Below are 18,763 nucleotides of genomic sequence, written 5' to 3' on the forward strand. Positions count from 1 at the left end.
AAACTTCCAGACTTTGTCAATGCAGATAAGTCGTTTATTTGACTTTACAGAACAAAAACAGAAGACAAACATTTTGACAAGATCCGGTAAACAAAGATAAGAGTCGCTGCAGCCTGAAGAGAAAAAGCTCAAAAATACTTGTCATGGTGGAGTGAAGATGTTCATAAGCAGATTTTAAATAAAAGGAGATTTAAGGATGTTGAAGAGACACATGAATCATAAAATTTTAACAAACTTTGTAATGCTGTTCTCTGTACTGCTGTGAATAAATAAGCTATAATTTAACCTCCAGATCTTTAATAAAACTTTATACATTCTGGATTGAATCTGTAATTATGGGATCTTAGATCAGTGACAGCTTTAATGGCATCAACCTTAATCAGCTGAAGGATACTTGAATCAATTTTTTTCCTTCTAAATTTAGTTTTAAATATTTACCAAAACAGTTTTAACACGGACTCCACTTCCTGTTACCAAATTTCTAAAGCAAAGTTGAACATGACTTTAGCATTGTCTTTCCAAAATATTCTGTTTTTATGCCCACTTGTTTATTTTTGAGCTTCAGATATAAACATTTAGATACTTTAAGTCAGGGGCGTCACCCTCATTTTCATTTTGAGTCAAATCAAAAGTCTGAATGTTATTAAAGGGCCAGAATGTATTAATAAAGACCCACTACACTGTTAAAATTTCAATAAATAGCAGTTTGTTTCTTAAAATTAAATATTTAACATCTTTTCACACTGATCAGATCATCCAGGATTTTGAGATCGTTTTTGTGGTGCCAATTCAGAAATATTTGTAAAAAGTTTTAATGATATTTATGATGCTGAATGTGGATTTTTATTAATTGCCGTATCGGTCCTGGACTATAGCTCATCAGGTAAAGCTGAGGTACCAGTCACTTAAACTCAATGTTTTTGGGCAATTTTGAGAAAACTTTGCAGTAAAAATCTGAAAAAAATGTGAGAATCTGTAGATTTTGTATGAATTTTGCAGATTTGTGAAAAACTGGAGGGACTAATTGATGTAATTTGGAGTCTACAGGGCCACATAAAAAGCTACGGCGGGCCAGATTTAGCCCCCGGGCCTTGAGTTTGACACCTGTGCTTTAGGCAAATCACCAGATAAATCTTGGCACATTTTTACGTTTAAGTCAATGAAAATGCAGCGTTTCTGCTGAAAACACTGTCCCAGTGACTATTGAAACAAATCCTGGAATGTGCAGCCTACAAACATTTTTCTGAGAGGAAAACATTTTCCAAGTTTTCCCAAATTTCAGATTGCAGGTTTGCTGGGAGCCGTGGTGGTCGATGCTTCTTCTTCTTCTGAGAAATGGGGAACAGATTTCTTGGCGACCACATTGTCCAACCTTTGACCCTGTAAATAAGGGTTGATGCTCTGTGGAAATAGACATGAGGAATGTTTATGTAACTTCATAAATATTGGTTTCATATTGGTTTATTAGAAGGATTCATCTATTCAGGATGAACTGGCTGAGATTATTGACACCAAAACTGTGAAAGTTTTGCACTTCGCCTTAAATTGTCTTTTGTCTTCATTATTCCATCTACACTAAGATGCATCAATGCATTTAAATGCTGCATGTGTGGTTTTAGAGCAAATCTACAAGAAATTATATTTGGCAACCAATTGTTTTATTTTTTATAAATTACTAAAGTTGTTTTGTTGTATAATCATTTCACCCTGGAAACAGCGATGGATCTATCCAAATACCTGCCCTGAAAAGAGTATATTTATAAAATTAAAACATATGCAAGTAAAAAAATTTATTTAAGGGGAAATTCTAACAAACTAGTGTAAGGTTTGCCCCAGAAAACTTGCTAAGTCTGGTGGTTGGGCGCTTGGCAGTCATTTATCTGTCGTGTTTTTGAGTTAAAAAATGTTTAAAGTTTACAGAAAATTTGAAAATATCACTTGATAATTATGTGTTATTGGAAGATTAACACCTGAATACCAACTATAAAATCTTAAAAATGCAAACATTTAACAAAAACTTAAACAAGTAATGTTTAGCTTGATGGGGGCACAAGTAAAGCCTGGTGGCCCGCCAGGCTTATGATACACTGCGGAAAACACAGTAGTCAGTGTATCTAAAAGACAAGACATTTCTCAAACTTAATCCTACAAATGAAAAAATGTCAAAGGAAAAAGTATTGTGAAAAAACTAGAGGTAAATATTTTACCCTTTTCCTTCTCTTTGGTCCTCCCTTCAGCTTTTGGTATAAAAGTTCTTTGTTCTGAAAGAAACCAAAAACATTTTTTTAAAATAAAACACAAAGTTGTAGTTCACATGTTTTCAAATCAAAGTACAAATATATAATCACATTTTGCAGGAGATAAAATTTCCTGCAAAACAAGATGTCAATTTAGAATAAAGTTTGTTTTGCCCAAATGGAAGTAAAGAACCTAAAACAAAGAAGCTCAAAGATCCTGAATCATTGCCACATTTTAGACAAACCAGTCAGTTTGAAGCTTCTAATAAGAAACATTACATTGAACTATGTTTAAAAATAATTTTAAGAGTTTATGGTGTCGGCTGATTCCCTCACCCACTTTCCCAGAGCAGGGTAGTCATGCTCTGGGTCGAAGAGGTGCTGGTGTTTCTGAAACTCCCTGCTGAACTCAGCCGTGTCCGGAGCATTTTCCAAGCAACCGTCTCCAGCTGCGAGTAAAAAAATAAAAGACACTTTTATGAAATAATGTGTTGTCAGAAAATAGACATTTAATGCATTTGTGGTTATACCCTCCGATGTCAATCTAAATAATCGCGACTGTTTTTTTCTCACTGACAGACTAAAATCAAACGTTTCCTGTTTTACGTTATTTCTACACTGTAAAAACACAAAATATTACCAAATATTTTTGATCTAGCTTATAGTAATTTATTTGTAATGTCTTGAAATAAGACAAAACTAACTCACAAGTAACTTTTGAGCAAGATACAAAGGCTTGTTTTAAGTAAATAATTCCTTAATATTGATGGAAAAAGTACATGTACCATTGGCAGATTATTTAACTTATAACAAGACATTTTTCCCACCTTATAAGGTAATTTATCTGCCAATAAAAGACACATTCATTCTCTTAAGTTGAATAAAGCAACAAAAACAAAACCTAAACCTTCAATTTGTCTTTATTTTGGCATTTGTTGCTTTTAAAAGTCATTGTCTGCCTGTAAATTTACATTAGTGGCTCAGAACATAAAAATGGAGGTTAAAGTTTCTACCCGTTTTTCCCAGGGGACAGGGGTTTGGAGGGTCTGGGTAGCTGTGGTCATCGCTAAAGTCTTTGGGAACATTGTCGCCTGTCAGCTCAGCCACGATGTTTGGGATGTTTCCGTAAGGACCGAGGTGCTGCAGGCCTTCATGAGCACCACCTGGTGGGCGGAAGAGACATTACAACCATCAACCCTTTTCCTACAATAAAAAAACCCATCTTACTTCTTACACTGCAATATCTAAACACAACGTTAATTTAAGTGTTCTTAATCTTATTCTGAGTTATTCCAGAATAAGAACAAACTGAGACTGATGAAAAATGGGGAAAACATTGTATTAAAATGAGGGAAATAAGTTGGTTTGATTACCTTGTATGCTCTGAGGCCCGACGATGTTCGTGGCCTGATGCGCAGGGTACTCCACCCGGGGCCGAGCGATGCCCAGCTGCTCCATGACGCCGTGCAGCAGCCGCTGGATGTCGGCCTCGGACACCTGGTCCACCGCCGTGCGGGGAGTGCGAGCTGGAGCTTTGCCGAGCTGCAGGCACACCAGCAGTCCGAGCAGAAAGAGCCGCGCCGAGGATCCAATTTCTGTCATCTGCGGGGGTGAAGAGCACACCAAGCATCTTTGGACAAATGGCACATAACCACCAACAGCCAGCTGTTTTTACTTAATCGGTAAATAATTAGCCTGAACTTTGACCCTTAACCATAACAGATTGAATGCAGCAAGCCGTTATCTAAACTGTAGCAAATTATAAAATGGAGATACACATTTATGATGCGCCACTCTCTGTAAACAGCCCGTGAATAGCCAAAATAATCAGATTACGTTAAATTCAACCACATGCTCTGTTCGTTTTAAGTTTCATTTTATGTATATTTGAAAAAGAAACGCACAAAAAAGCACTTAAATGATAAATATTTTTCTTTACCTTGAATGCGTAGACGGAGGAACCTGCCTTCTCCTCCATCAAGTAAGTCACCATGAAAAAATAGTTCCGTTTTTCTTTCAAAATAAAATACATTAATCCCACATCTGTTAGTAACTCGCGCAAAAGCGAATTCCTGACGACTTTAAATCGATGTTATACAGGAAATTGTAACATTTAAGTGTTACCGCTCAGATTGATACACCAACTCCTTGTTAAACGCAGATTTGTTGCAACCATCTATATAGTGGCGTTTTATTTTGAAAGAGAATTTCCCCATTTCCGCTGTTGTGAATCTGCTTCACGGATCAGATGCAGTTGCTAGGAAACCAGAATTCCTATTTTCTCATTGGTGGCACACAGAGCCGTTAAATTTATGCCATTTTGTGTAGAATTTCATTATTTAACTGTTCAACTGAGAAATAATGGAGAAATTCAAAATGCCGATATTTTTAAATAAAAAGCTTTAGTTAAATTGCTTCTATATGACCTGATCAGGCCTTTAAACCCATATAATCTTATTTATTCCATGCAGGAACAGTCAAAACAAAATGTTAATTCAAACTAAATTTAAATACTGAGGTTTTCTGAATGAGTGAAGTAATAAAAGGGACAGTACCAGGAAGAATGTTTAAGTTTTAACAATGTTTAGATTTGAACATTTCACAGAGCAATGTTCAATCCATCTGGAAGAGGAAATAATTAGCAACTTGAAATCTAGCAAGATTTGTTTCAATTGCACTCCGAGGTGGATCTAAAAGCTGATTTTTAGGGGAATGCATGACACTTTTCAGATTTGTTTAAAAGTTTTACTTCACAATATGCTGCTTTGCATCAAATGTACTGAAGTTTGTTGATAAACATGACAAAATATGTAATCTAAGAAAGTTAAGTCTTTGACAGATGAAGTACAGAAAAGTAACAGTCACATAAAAACAACATTTATTCAAGAGAAAAAAAGCCTGATACAACAAAGTCTGTTCAAATATTTTCAGAGATGGACAGACATGGGACAACTAGTAAAATTTAGATTGGTGAAGAACGTCTTCTCCAGTTTTTGCGCTGCAGTCTCTCCATGGCAGTAACAAAAGTTTTGTTTGAAGATCTGAAACTTTGATCTACAAACATGTGTATTAATTATTCTTTCCACAAGAACAGCAGCGTCCATTTTAAAATAGTTCATACCTTCATTAGGCATGCAGGTCCTGAACAGCTGGATGTTGGGGAAGGTTTCAAGACCAACGCTTCTCCTCAGCTTTGGGTCGCCTCTCGTTATGCAGACAAGAGTCGGATCAGAAACTGCAGGCCTGACCTTTGGCTTGCTCTGAATCCAGAGCACGGTCTTCTCAGATCGTTTTACTGAGGGAAAAAAAGCAACTTTAATCAAGTAAAATTTTAATTTCTCAGGAATAATTGTTTGTATTTTACCCTTTAAGCGGTTTCTTTTCTTGAACACATCCTCCAGATGAACAAAGTTCATAAAATATTTCATGCTGTCCACAACAGTTTTAGAAATCACACCTAAAATATGATGCATTTAGAAGAAAGTCAGCCAAAGCTATTTTAAAAAGATATTCAACCAATATGATTAATTTATTACCAAAAACATGAGGAAACTCTATGAAAGTGCGCAGGACAAGAACTCGAAGTTCAAGTCGTTCTTCTGACATTTCGGTTTTGTTTGGCGGCGGTAAGAGGCATGGGACAAAGACTGTGGCCAGATTGGAGCTGGTCATCAAGTTGTCAGAGCATCTGAGAAAAGAATAAGACATTTATTTTTATGATCAGATGAAAATGTATGAAACTCTTTGGTAAAATGACACCTTCCCTTTCAAGCCCCAAAAGTTGACTAGTTTTATTCTCAGTTTGAGAGAACTTTGAAAAACAAAATGTCCCAACAGAGAACTGATTTAACAACATGGTCTTTTTGCAAACTAACACTCTACAATAAAGAATCAGGAAGTAATAAAATTGACTCAAAATGTTGCAGCATTTAGAAATGACAGTAATAAATTTGTTCACAAAATAAGTGATTTTTTAAAAAAGCACTACACCAGCATCATCCTACCATTTCCTGTCACCTTTGTCTTTTCTGCAACATCCGGTTGTTGATCACATAACTCATGATGCAAGTTATGTGATAAACACTAGCTTTAAATACGGCCAAAAACCCCCATCCTAGTGCAAAATACAGCTTTTTTAAAATTGTCGTGTTTCAATTAAGCAAGTTTATTTTTGTAATTCCAATTTGTACAATGTTATGGTCAATGGAGACGTAGCTAATGATCTCACTCAGCATGCTGAATATCCAAGCAAATCAAGCTAAAAACTGTCCAACCAGGTTTCTGATTAGTTCTGGTATCGATCATAGGCCTCCCTTCGCTGCACTAATGAACCATAAAGGAAATTAATATATAACAAATAATGTTTGTAAATGCTTTTAAATTATATTTGCGCTCTTTAATCGTGTCTTTGTTGTGTCACTGTACACAACAAAAACTGGCTTTAAAACTAGCCAGTTTTAAAGCCTGTGATGTCATTGTTCAAACACGTTTTAGAGAGAAATTGTTGTAAAATCCAAAAGAGTAAATTGCTAACTGATACTTTCATCCATTTTTCTTTCCTATAAATGTGCCTCAATGGTGATACTTAGCAAAATCCAAAACAACTATTTTCTGTGTCTATAGGTCCAGTATTCTCCACTCTGTTAATATTCATTCATACCTCTGAGAAACTTTGTGAAGGAAGTCAAACAGATACTGCAGGCAGGATGAGTTTCTGGCTGGTATCAAACAGGAGAGTAACTGAAGGGCGGCCATCTTGCCCTGCAGGTCGGGCAGGGCCTGTGCTTCCAGCAGGGCTGCATGAATCTCAGAAGGGAACAGCAGCTCAGGAAGCTCCCTGCAAAACTGTTTGACGAGGGTAGCGATATCATAGGGGGAAGTAGTGGACAGGGCATCGTCCCCACGATTCAATTTCTCCTAAACCAGGCAAAACAGAATGTTCATTTTGATGCATGATTGCTATAAACATAGAAAACAGATAAAAAGTACTGCATATGACCATTTAATATGGTTTAAATGCAGGATAAATCTTACCCTGAGGATCTTAACGCGAGGAAGGGAGCCTGGTTTTCTGAACAGGCCCACAGTACCAACACGGTCCAACAGAAAAGAGCAACCATCCACTAAAAAGCTAAGATAGAAACCAAAACTCTAGATTCAATCAAGCTAATCAGTGTTTACTTTCTGCATTCACTTACCAGGGTACAAGACCAAATTCAGGAATGTATCGTCTGGGCAAATTTTCCAGAGGGACCCCAAACACCTTAGCTCCAGTGTACACCAATTTCCCTTTCTTCTTCGCAAAGTTCTTTACAGAAATCCCATATAGAGCTTGGAGGTGAAATCGAATCACGTTACCATCTGTAATCTTCATTTCAAAATCAAGAATCCAAAAGCAGCCAGCAGTTTTCTGTTGACCTGTGAAAATAACTAAGAAAATGAACCTGCAGACATAGAAGAAGGCTTTTTTATGCTTATTATACTGATTAGTTTCACCTGGGACACAAAAGAAGGAAAGTGTTGCATTCAGGTGACAAAGGGAAGGTAGTTGACATGAGTTTTTATCTTGCGCAACATTTTACTCAACATTTTACACCCACTCTTCAGTATGACAATTGAAAAAAACAACTATTCTTCAACTAAAAGAGGGCTTTGAGGATAAAACCTCCCCAGTTTTCACTGTCTTTACTATTGTTTTAAATATATAAGGGGATTATTTATTCGTAAACACATGGTGCATTAGTCTTAGTTATAATTTTTTGTTTTCAGGGGAAGGGGAAATATTTAGGAAGTTTAATTTTCTTTGGTTCCAAAAGTTTGATTTCAGACACAGTTTTGGGTTATTAAAGCATAACAGCCAAACCATTTGGTCATCTGTAAAATAGTCTCCAACTAAATAATAATAATAAATGATTGCTGACAGTGTATTGTCATTGTGTCGGCTTGTGCTTTTAGTCTTTTAAATGACTTGTTAGAAAAGAAAATGGTTTGTTACCAAACCCACCAAATACTTAGAATAGCATTAAATGTAATTTTATCAAAACAACTCTCCAAACCCTTAAATTGCATTTTAAAAAACTATTTATTATTACAACAGTACATGTATATACATCACAACACAGTAGAAATACAGTTATGGAAAGTAAGCTAGTTTGGTTGTTGGTTCTGGTTCTGGTTCTGACTGGCGATTTAGAAGCACTTCCTGTGGACGATGGAGGGGCCAGCTTCATCATACTCCTGCTTGCTGATCCACATCTGCTGGAACGTGGACAGAGACGCCAAGATGGAGCCACCGATCCAAACAGAATATTTCCTCTCAGGAGGAGCAATGATCTGCAAGGAGAGAAGAGAGAAAGGTTTTTACAAAAAGGACATCAGAGCAATCTATAGCTTCCCATAAGGAGTCATGCTCACCTTGATTTTCATGGTGCTTGGGGCCAAGGCGGTGATTTCTTTCTGCATACGGTCAGCAATACCAGGATACATGGTGGTTCCACCAGACAACACGTTGTTGGCATAAAGATCCTTACGAATATCAATGTCACACTTCATGATGCTGTTGTAAGCGGTTTCATGGATGCCAGCAGACTCCATACCTGAGAAAGTCACACAACAAATGTTTTAGGAATTTACAGTAAAATGTGAAGTTTAGAGAAAAGATTTGAAATAAAATAATGTACAATAGCTCAAGACCCAAGAATATTCTTTCTTTTTGTTTTAAATATGTAATATTTCAGTCCAACTGAGGCCCCTGAATTTTACAATGGCGTTTTAGGGCCATTGTACGCAGAATAAAAGGAGTACATTTCCACCAGAAAAATCAAAAATATTTAGATTAATCTCAGAAATTTTCTAGAAAAAATTGTGGAAACTTCTGAGTTTGAAATTTTTTTTAAATGCGATACAAAAAGAGAGAAATTTTGAGATTAAGATAAGTTTGAAAAGTCAACATTTTTCGGTATTTAGAAATTATATGAGTATGAAAAGTTTGATAAATTTTATAAAGAAAAACTGAGAAATTCTCTAGAAAAGTAAAATTTTTTTCATGTTTGGAAATTTTCTATGTCTCAAAAGTTTAACATTTTTAACTTTAGAAACTTTGAAAATTCAGCAATTTTTGATATTTGGATATTTTCAAAGTTGCAAATTTGCTATAAAAAATTTTACATTCTCTAGAAAAAACGCGGAAATTTCTGAGCTTGAAAAGTCAAAAATGTTACTTTTAAAAGTTGAATTTTTTTAACTTTTGAAAGTAAGAAATTTCTGTTTTTTTCTAGAAAATTTAAAGGTCTTTCTAGCAAATTTGCGACTTTTCCAACACCAGAGATTTCCAAGATTTTTCTACAAAACTTCTGAGATCTCAAAATTTCTTGTTTTTTCTCTAGCACATTTTTTATTTTTCAAACTCAAAAATGTTCATCTTTTCTCAAGAACATTTCAGAAATTTACTCTTTTGTTTTCTATCCACAGTGGCGCTAATACATGACGTAGAATTCATATATACAGAAAAACAAAAAGTTACAACTGAAAACTTGCATGTATATGTAAAATAATGGTAGTGATCAAAATAATTATAGCAGAATGTGGTATCCTCCAGAAATATATTTTACCATGTCAGTAAAATAACTTAATTTTCTCCTCGTCAGTGTTTTTGTAAAAGGTTTCTGTTGTTTCGGTCTTTTTTTGTTGTTGTTGCGGTTCATGGCTCACCGATGAAGGAAGGCTGGAACAGAGTCTCCGGGCAGCGGAAACGCTCGTTGCCGATGGTGATGACCTGCCCGTCGGGAAGCTCGTAGCTCTTCTCCAGGGAGGAGGAGGAAGCGGCGGTCGCCATCTCGTTCTCAAAGTCCAGTGCTACATAGCACAGCTTCTCCTTGATGTCTCGCACAATCTCACGCTCAGCTGGAGAGAAAAATTATCTCAGTTCAGTCAAAAAGCATCACCAGACATTCAACATGTGAAACTCAGATGAACTAGATAATCACAAGACAATTTATAGATTGTTTCTCAAACAAATTAGCTATATCCATTAGCTTAGCATAAGTTTGCTAGAGATAGTTTATTCCAATGGTTGTAAAAATACAATTATTTACTCACCAATCAATTTTTTATCTTCTTAAATAGAGGTTGTGTTTAAATTGAACAAATGTAATCAGACTTAATTTATTTTTTATCGTTTTTCAAGCATACAGAATCAGCCGTAACCATTAGCTTAGCACAGGTTTGCTAGCTTAATGTCGAGAGCTAGCTAATCATTCAAAACTGGTTTCATCCGGTGGTTGTTGTAGGAGCCATTTATCCTTTTCTGTGTTTATCGCCACCAGGGGGCGAATTTCATTTTGAGTTCTGTGTGTCTGATGGGGGATGGGTATTTAAGGTCAACGGTGATTCTGTTCAGGTGTTGTTAGTGGGAAGAGGCAACAGTTTTCCACTGTGTTTGGTTTAGGTTTTTGATGTCGAATTTACCTGTAACTACCTGGATGTAGCAAACAATGGACATTGTTCTGTTCAATAAATGACCTTTTATAAGTCAAACTAAAGATCGACATGGTAAATCTCCACTGAACGCACGTAAGAACAACGCCTTCAAGCACAACAACCAGTAGCCTAAAATATAGGATTTTAGCCGCTACAGTTGTAAATGTACAATTATTTAATCAGCAGTAAACTTTTCATCATCTTAACTAGAGGTTGCATTTAAATCGAACAAATTGTAATCACACTTAACGAGTCATTATTCATTATTTTTCAAGCAAACCTAATCAGGCATTTCCATTAGCTTAGCACAGATTTGCTAGCTTCATCTCAAGAGTCAACTAAAGTCAACACTTGTTTTTTTACATTGTAGTGCATATGTGTTTTGTAAACAATAATTTAAAAGGTGTTTTAGATAAATGAACAATTTATTTTGGTTTATTAATGTGTTAAGAAAATAGTTTGCTAATGCTACATATAGTGGCATTAGCAAAAACATCCATTTGTTTTCTTTTAAGTACATAATGTTTTAAGCTTAAAAGTGTTGAATATGTTTTGTATAAAGTTTAGGCTAAGCTATATTAGTTTTTATTTGCAAGATATAAACTATACCTTTTGCTGAAATTTATATTTTATAGACATTGTTTTTAACTTTTTAAAACTATTTCTAAAGATTTATCATCTAATAGTCAATTTTTAGCTAAACTAATCGACTTGCTAATACTAGATGCATTTTAAAGTAATATTTTAGCTTTACTTTTATTATTGGTAACCCTATAATACCTGTGGTGACAAAAGAGTAGCCACGCTCAGTCAGGATTTTCATCAGATAGTCAGTGAGATCCCGACCAGCCAGATCAAGACGCATGATGGCGTGCGGCAGAGCGTAGCCCTCATAGATTGGTACGTTGTGTGTCACACCATCCCCAGAGTCCAGTACAATACCTGTTGAGAAAACCCCCCCCCCAAATTTTCTTAACCAAAAAGCTGACTTTTACTGTGATGTTGTGGCGTAAACTATGGCAGAGTCTCACCAGTGGTACGTCCAGAGGCATAGAGGGACAGGACAGCCTGGATGGCAACATACATGGCAGGGACATTGAAGGTTTCAAACATGATCTGAGTCATCTTCTCTCTGTTGGCCTTTGGGTTGAGAGGGGCTTCAGTCAGCAGGGTGGGATGCTCCTCTGGAGCCACACGGAGCTCGTTGTAGAAAGTGTGATGCCAGATCTAGAAACATTCAAAAGTGTCATGGATTGATTTTGATGTTTCACCTCACATTTACTGCTGATTCTCTTCCATTTCTCACCTTCTCCATGTCATCCCAGTTGGTGATAATGCCATGCTCAATCGGGTACTTCAGAGTCAGGATACCCCTCTTGCTCTGGGCCTCATCTCCCACGTAGCTGTCCTTCTGACCCATACCCACCATCACACCCTGCCAGGGACACAAATTCATTACAGATACTTAGGATAAAGATACGAAAAATCACCTTTTTAGTTACTGACTCTTTGCACGTGACGTCACGCTCTTCAGAACTCCGCCCACTCCGCCATGACGGACGTCAAAATAACTAATGCGCTTCTTTAAAACTAGTCTAAAAACAGAGATATGTAACCTAATATTGCTTTAATTTAGTTGATTTCACTTTAGAAATGGGCGGCTGCACAAACAGACAAGGATGGAAACCAACCTTGTCATTTTTCTTGCGTACCGTTTAATGAGCAGCTATCAATCATAATGACTGTCAGCCCTCGATGTAATTGCGGATTTGCAGCAACACTTTTTACAAAGTAAGAAGATTGATGTTTATTTACTTTATAGGTAATTAGGATTAGAAAGATATCAAATCTTGCATTATGTAGAAGGTGCATCTAACCACCAATAACCATGGAAACAACGCCCCACCGTCACATAGCCTAGCATGTATGGAAAAAAATGGTTAGCATCTTGTCTTTAGTACGGCTGCACCGGTGCAAGGGGAAACGCTGTTTATGAAATGGTGATATAAATAATGTGGTGTGAATTCAGAAAAAGTCGGTACATTTGATTAACACATCAGGAGGGAGGAGGTGTGGGTCGGTTTCTAATCTAGCTGTTTCCAACTTTTGTAAATCCCGCTGCCTATGAGCCCCAACCAGGTGTGTGTACAAACAAATTAGCTTGACTTGAACATGTAGAAGCCATGAATAAACTGGGAAAAACAACTTTGGACAACAATTTCAGTCGCTCTGTTCAATACCCATGTTCCTCTCTTCGGTCATGGCGCCTTGAATGATTAAGTTACGTCACGTGCGAAGGGTCATTAGTAGTTGCCTCACCTGGTGACGGGGGCGTCCAACAATGGATGGAAAGACGGCGCGGGGAGCATCGTCACCAGCAAACCCCGCCTTGACCAAACCAGAACCGTTGTCGCACACCAATGCGGTGGTCTCATCATCGTCACACATGTTTGGTCTGTTGTGTTGGCCTTCTGCAAAACCCAAAACATGGGAACATACTCAGAAATGGCTCGGTTCTGTGAAGCAATCTGGCGCTATTTTTGATATGCAGACACCCTTAAGTTATTTAATCTCCTCTATAAGCTTTTCCACTTTGTGAAAAGCTAAAACTGGACTTGGCCCAGTTCACTCAAACAAACTAACACGTCTATTTTAAGCCTCAACAGCCCAACTCCTGCTCAGTGTCTCATTGTTAAGCCAGGGCCAGTTAACAGCTGATGCAGTGAGTCTTTAGACAAGTGGCAGGAGGTCTGGGTCTCCTCTCAGCTGTCGTGAATAATAAACTCCTGTTTGGATCCAAAACATATGCTCAGATCTTTCTAGGATTTCTGGGACGCATCCAAAGTGCCAGCCCGTTTTTTTTAGACTTCCAAATTACACAAAGCATCTATTGACTGATGCTGGATGCTTGAAGCAAACCAAAACTTTTAAACTCCAAATGTGACTTCATTGCTTTTAACTTCAAGTTATTTTACATTCTACTTGTCTGAAATCATTCCCTCTTTGTTATTTGGGAACAGTGACTCTTAAATGTTCAGCTATTCCTGTTCAGTCAGCAAAATTTCCTTTGTAATATAGAAATCTTTAGATGTATTTCATTTTTGCAGCACAATTGACACTATAGTTGTATAAAACTAAACATTCTCCTTGTAAATGTAAATAATGTAAATTTATGTGAAATAATAACTGAAAAAGAAAGCCTAATGATGTTGGGGTTTAAAATAAAATTCACTCTCTTGCAAAATCTCCTTTTCAAGATGTAGAGTTTTTTAAATGTATTTCATTTTATGCAACACAATCGACATTATAGTTGTATAAAACTAAACAAACGAAAAAGAAAACATAAAGTTGGGGTTTAATGTGTTTATAAAATTCACTCACTTGTTTTCTAAATGATAAAATCTTGATTTTAATAAATGAGTGTCAAGAACTCTCCTTAAGTGCTCAAATATAATAATGTCCACATTTCCGTTTATTTAGTCAGTTTATAAGATGTTGTATCAACATCCCACATCCTACAACCTAAAACTGAATTACCATCCAAATATTTCTTCAGTTTCTTTCACAAACAATCTAATTCAACAAGCAAAACCGGCAGCAAGAAAGTAGAAATTCAGTATCTTCTGAGCCAGATTGTTAAAGATACTCACCAAGCTGTAACCAGTGGGCTGGAGTTTCCTCTGGGATTCGGGGGCGAGGGTGTGAGGGCCTCCTTAAATATGATTCAGCATGCTGAGGCTGGGGGCCGGTGGGTGGGCTCAGGTCTTTATGCAAGTCCAAATTAAGTGTTGCTCAGCAAAAAGGCAGCGTAAAGTGGATCCCGTGTCAGGAATGCCTCCAGAATGGAGAGATATTTCCTTTGACAGTTTAAAGGTCCTGGATGAGACATAACCAGCAGCACTTTTTACGGCCCCAATAAACTGCTAAATAGCAGCTTTTATGGTGTGTGTGACAAGAATTTATTATGACTTAGGGTAAATGTATACTTTTAATGCAGGGGTCTGGTTTTTAAACATGTTTGGGTGTTATAATTTTTATGATTATTTGGATTTATGAACAAAATATCATTGGTAACACTATATTTGCATAAGACTGATATACGGTCATAAATGTCATGAAGTGTCATTCAATAAATAATGACACTTGTAGTGCAACATTTACAATTTTAATAGACTTTTAATGCAAGTTTTGGAACAACGTTTTATTAAAATTGTCATTATTTACCAAATAATGCAAAGTTGACACTTTTAATGTACTTTTAACGCAAGATATAATAGAACATTACATTAAAAGAGTCATTATTTACTAAATAATGAAAAGCTGATGCTTTCAATAGACTTTTAAGGCAAGTTTTGGAACAACTTTGCATTAAAAGTGTCATTATTTACCAGATAATGGAAAGTTGTCGATTTTAATGGACTTTTAATGCAAGTTTTAGTGCAACTTTGTTTTAAAGTGTCATTATTTACTAAATATCACCTCATCACAACATTCATGAAGACTCCTTCATGCTTATAACAGATGTTATGCCATGTCAGTCTTCTGCACACCCCTTAAAATAAAGTGTCACCAAAACATTTCTTCAGTTTGTGCTGCTGCTCGGATCCTTGTGAATGAAGTAATATCGCTTTAATTGGGGATGTGGATGCTTGCAGGACATGATTGTAATGTGAGAACATGTCTGAGTGATTCAGTTGCCAGAGACAATCTGCTTGTGTCATGGTATGTGTGTGCTGAGTGAGAAGGGACGGAGCGGTGGGGGGGTTTGCAGCCGAACAGCTGAAACGCAGCGTTGTGAGATGGGGAGGGAGGCTGCAGACCTCCAGAGAGCCGAGGCGATATGTGGGGAGCGACGGCTGACGCTCCTCAGCTCTCATTGGCTCCAGCGTCTCCTTTTAGGGGAATGGCGTGTGGCCGGTGCCAGTAGCTGCACACACTGAAGGTAGAAAGATGGCAGCTCAGGATCCTTATTCGTCACCTTGTACCGCCTGCAGAGAGCCTGTGCAGCGGCGAGGGCAGCAGGAATGTAAATACCCCCCGCCTGCCTCCCCATTACTCTACGAGCGCCCCGAAGTACTCCATTTGTAGACATGTGCTGCGATACGCGCAGGAAGAAACCAGTTTGAATGAAAACTCATCTTCATTCTGAGCCATATCACCATCAGAAATGTTCTTAAAGGGACGGTTGTGCCAGAATATATTGATAAAACACATAAACAAACTGCTAAAATATTGATAACTCACTGCATTCAGTGAATAATTCCTAAAATTAGATCATCAGTCCCTCTAGGATTCTGTGATTCTTTTGCAATTAAAATTAATGACAATGTGTTGCTAACTATAAATATCTGCAATAACTTTAGCTATATCTGTGCTTATGGAAATCAGTAAATGTGACTTATCGATCACTATGATGGTATATATTAGGACCATTGTAGACAGAAAACAAAGCAGTAAGTTTCCACCAAAAAATTCAGAAATTTTTAGAAGAATTTCTGAGCTCCAAAAGTCGAATGTTTTGATTTTGCTTTAAATCAGCGGTGTCAAATTAATTTTTGGTTTGGGCCAAATCCACATAGAATGTATTGATAAAATCTGTTCACAAACTTAAAATATCAATAAATCCTTAAATTTAAAATTGATTATTGAGCATCTTTTCTGTCCCTCCAGGATTTTGTGATTCTTTTTGTGATTGTTTGCAATAAAAATCAAAGTGTTCGTGGTTCTAATTTGGAAATATTTGCGCTTATTTATGACGGTAAATGTGACTTTTTATTACTCGCTGTATAGATTATGGACTATAATCTGACATCAATTTAAAGCTGAGGCAGCTATTTAGAACAAGTAAGAAAGTTTTTGACAATTTTTGAGAAAAATCTGCAATAACTCCCAATTATGTATTAGTGCAAAAAGTTCAGGGATTTGTTGATTTTGCATAAATTTCCACAATAATTCTCAAGAAACTGGAGGGACTGATTGATATAATTTGGCAGTAAACAGATTAAAAACTGCAAAAATGTTTTATCTTGCATAAAAAGAGGCAAAACATTTTCCTTTTTCTGTATTTGGAAGAACTAAAAAGTTTTACACAAATGAAATAGTGAAAAAGGGGACTACTTACTTTCACATACAGGGAGGAAGAATATGATAATCAAGAAAATTGTTGACATTTTGAGTCAATTCATGCAGTAATGTAATATTTTTAACACAATGGATTCCAATAATTGTGGAGAGTCGCCGTATATTTGTCTAAGTAAAGCAGCCAAGATAAGCATTTAAATATGTGGGATGTTCCACACACAGTTTGAAATGCGGTCATACCTATAATCAGGCTACAGCGAAGCTTCTATGTTTACATTTTTACAGCAGCAGCATCATCAGAGATAGCATAAGAGTTCAGATTTAAATTCCTGAAACTGACTGGTGGAAGAAACCAGCGCTTTGTTTTGTCAACAGCTCTGTTCAAGTCAAAGAAGCACTTTTTGGCAGAATCCCTGCAGCTTCAGGAGGAAGCTGATCGCTCCTAAATGGGTCACGGCGTTGCGGGACATTCGTCCTTATAAGGTAACGCAGGAAGTCCCTCTGTCTTGACAGCTGCCTCCTCTGCATTTCAGCCTCACACACATAAACACACTCAGGCAGCTGCTAGAATCAACTGCTGTCCAACACAGACAGGATTATGTTCTCTGACCGGTAATATAAATGTTTTATGCAAACATAACTATGTTTTACTGTGGATTTGATGTAATAATTTGTTAAATCAACAAATAAATTGAAGGGAAACTCGTCTAATAATGTCAAAATGATTCATTGTAGTGATTCTGATGAAATCAGCAGAAGTTTTAAAGGTCACACCTGCCTGTTGCAAACAGCTGACAGTTTTTAACAAACAGATATTCTGTGCCACAGGTGTCAAACTCAAAGCCCGTGGGCCAAATCCGGCCCGCCATATGTTTTTATGTGGCCCTCTAGATTCTGGACTAAACACTAAGTGAGCTTAAATATGATGTTATCAATCAAATCAATGCAGTTTTTATCTCTTTACTGCCAAATTATATCAATCAGTCCCTCCAGTTTCTTGAGAATTATTGTGGAAATTCACGCAAAATCAACAAATCCCCCATTTTTTACATTATAGATATAAAACAGTTTACCGTATTTGACTTACTTTTTATTGTGATTATTACACAAAAAGATAATTCTGTTTATTTAAATATTTCAACCCTTAATCACATTTTACAATTCCTAAATAACCTACAGGATGATTATCGAGCACTTTAAACCAGACACCCCCTTATTACCTCATTGAGGATCGGTTACTATACATGGTAAAACCCAACCAATCAGTCCTCATTCCGTGTCATTGTGCTTTGAATAAATGACTGGCGTGTTTCACTGAGTGCCCAGATCTGTGCGAAGCAGACGCCGTGAAGAGCTGATAAAGTCAGCCCTATAAATAAATGGGGTGCTTTGAAAGTTTCCATGTCAGCACTCCATTGTCCTGCCCAACGAGGGGATCGACAGGACCACAGACGGGGCTTGTTTGTGCAAATAAGGAGTCCAGAGTGGCATGCTGCTCTGTCTGGAGGGTGTTAATTTGGTATTCCCTGCAGGAAGAAGCCAGTTACATCACCAGAATGGGATTCAGACATTAAACCTCCAAAAGCAGAGGTTTAATGTCTGCTTTACATTTACATTTACATTCCTTGTTAAATTTACATTACTTAGTAAAAGTGTAAAAAATAATCTTCATAGTGTGTTTGATGGCTATAATTTTTATATTTTCTTAATGTTTCAGCTTTGGGTTTGTCTATAAACACATCTCAGCAAATAAATTATCCCTGATTGTACCACAACTGTACTGAAATGCTGTTAAACTACCTCTTAAGGTGTTAAAAATATGAATAAATAAGTGTCTCAGCATTCAATGAGTCCTTAAAGTTAGTTTTTTTCACACAAATGTAATTTGGCAGAATACAGATAAAACTGCTTTAATTTGATTACTAAAATAATTAAGGTTTACAACTGAAGTCTCTTCTTATGTGTCT

General features: G+C 36.7%; 2 protein-coding genes across 2 annotated transcripts; both read right to left on the reverse strand.

Annotated features, from left to right (window-relative positions):
- Positions 1-20: 20 nt before the first annotated feature.
- Positions 21-7,664, reverse strand: scg5 (secretogranin V). The gene is made up of 12 exons (XM_032586088.1): positions 7,436-7,664; positions 7,272-7,368; positions 6,898-7,154; positions 5,774-5,925; positions 5,602-5,694; positions 5,359-5,532; positions 4,177-4,316; positions 3,611-3,839; positions 3,251-3,400; positions 2,574-2,686; positions 2,208-2,261; positions 21-1,401 (listed from the first exon to the last, which is right to left on the reverse strand). Exons 1-12 carry the CDS (start codon positions 7,609-7,611, stop codon positions 1,279-1,281), a joined length of 1,758 nt encoding a protein of 585 aa, XP_032441979.1. The 5' UTR covers positions 7,612-7,664; the 3' UTR covers positions 21-1,278.
- Positions 7,665-8,300: 636 nt separating this feature from the next.
- actc1a (actin alpha cardiac muscle 1a) lies at positions 8,301-14,492 on the reverse strand. Its single transcript, XM_032586305.1, has 8 exons — positions 14,366-14,492; positions 13,035-13,186; positions 12,022-12,150; positions 11,747-11,942; positions 11,496-11,657; positions 9,948-10,139; positions 8,652-8,833; positions 8,301-8,570 (listed from the first exon to the last, which is right to left on the reverse strand). The coding sequence occupies exons 2-8, from the start codon at positions 13,161-13,163 to the stop codon at positions 8,427-8,429; spliced, it is 1,134 nt and encodes a 377-aa protein (XP_032442196.1). The 5' UTR covers positions 13,164-13,186; positions 14,366-14,492; the 3' UTR covers positions 8,301-8,426.
- Between the last annotated feature and the right edge of the window lie 4,271 nt (positions 14,493-18,763).

The sequence above is a fragment of the Xiphophorus hellerii genome, chromosome 15, assembly GCF_003331165.1.
Source record: "Xiphophorus hellerii strain 12219 chromosome 15, Xiphophorus_hellerii-4.1, whole genome shotgun sequence".
NCBI classification, from domain to species: domain Eukaryota; kingdom Metazoa; phylum Chordata; class Actinopteri; order Cyprinodontiformes; family Poeciliidae; genus Xiphophorus; species Xiphophorus hellerii.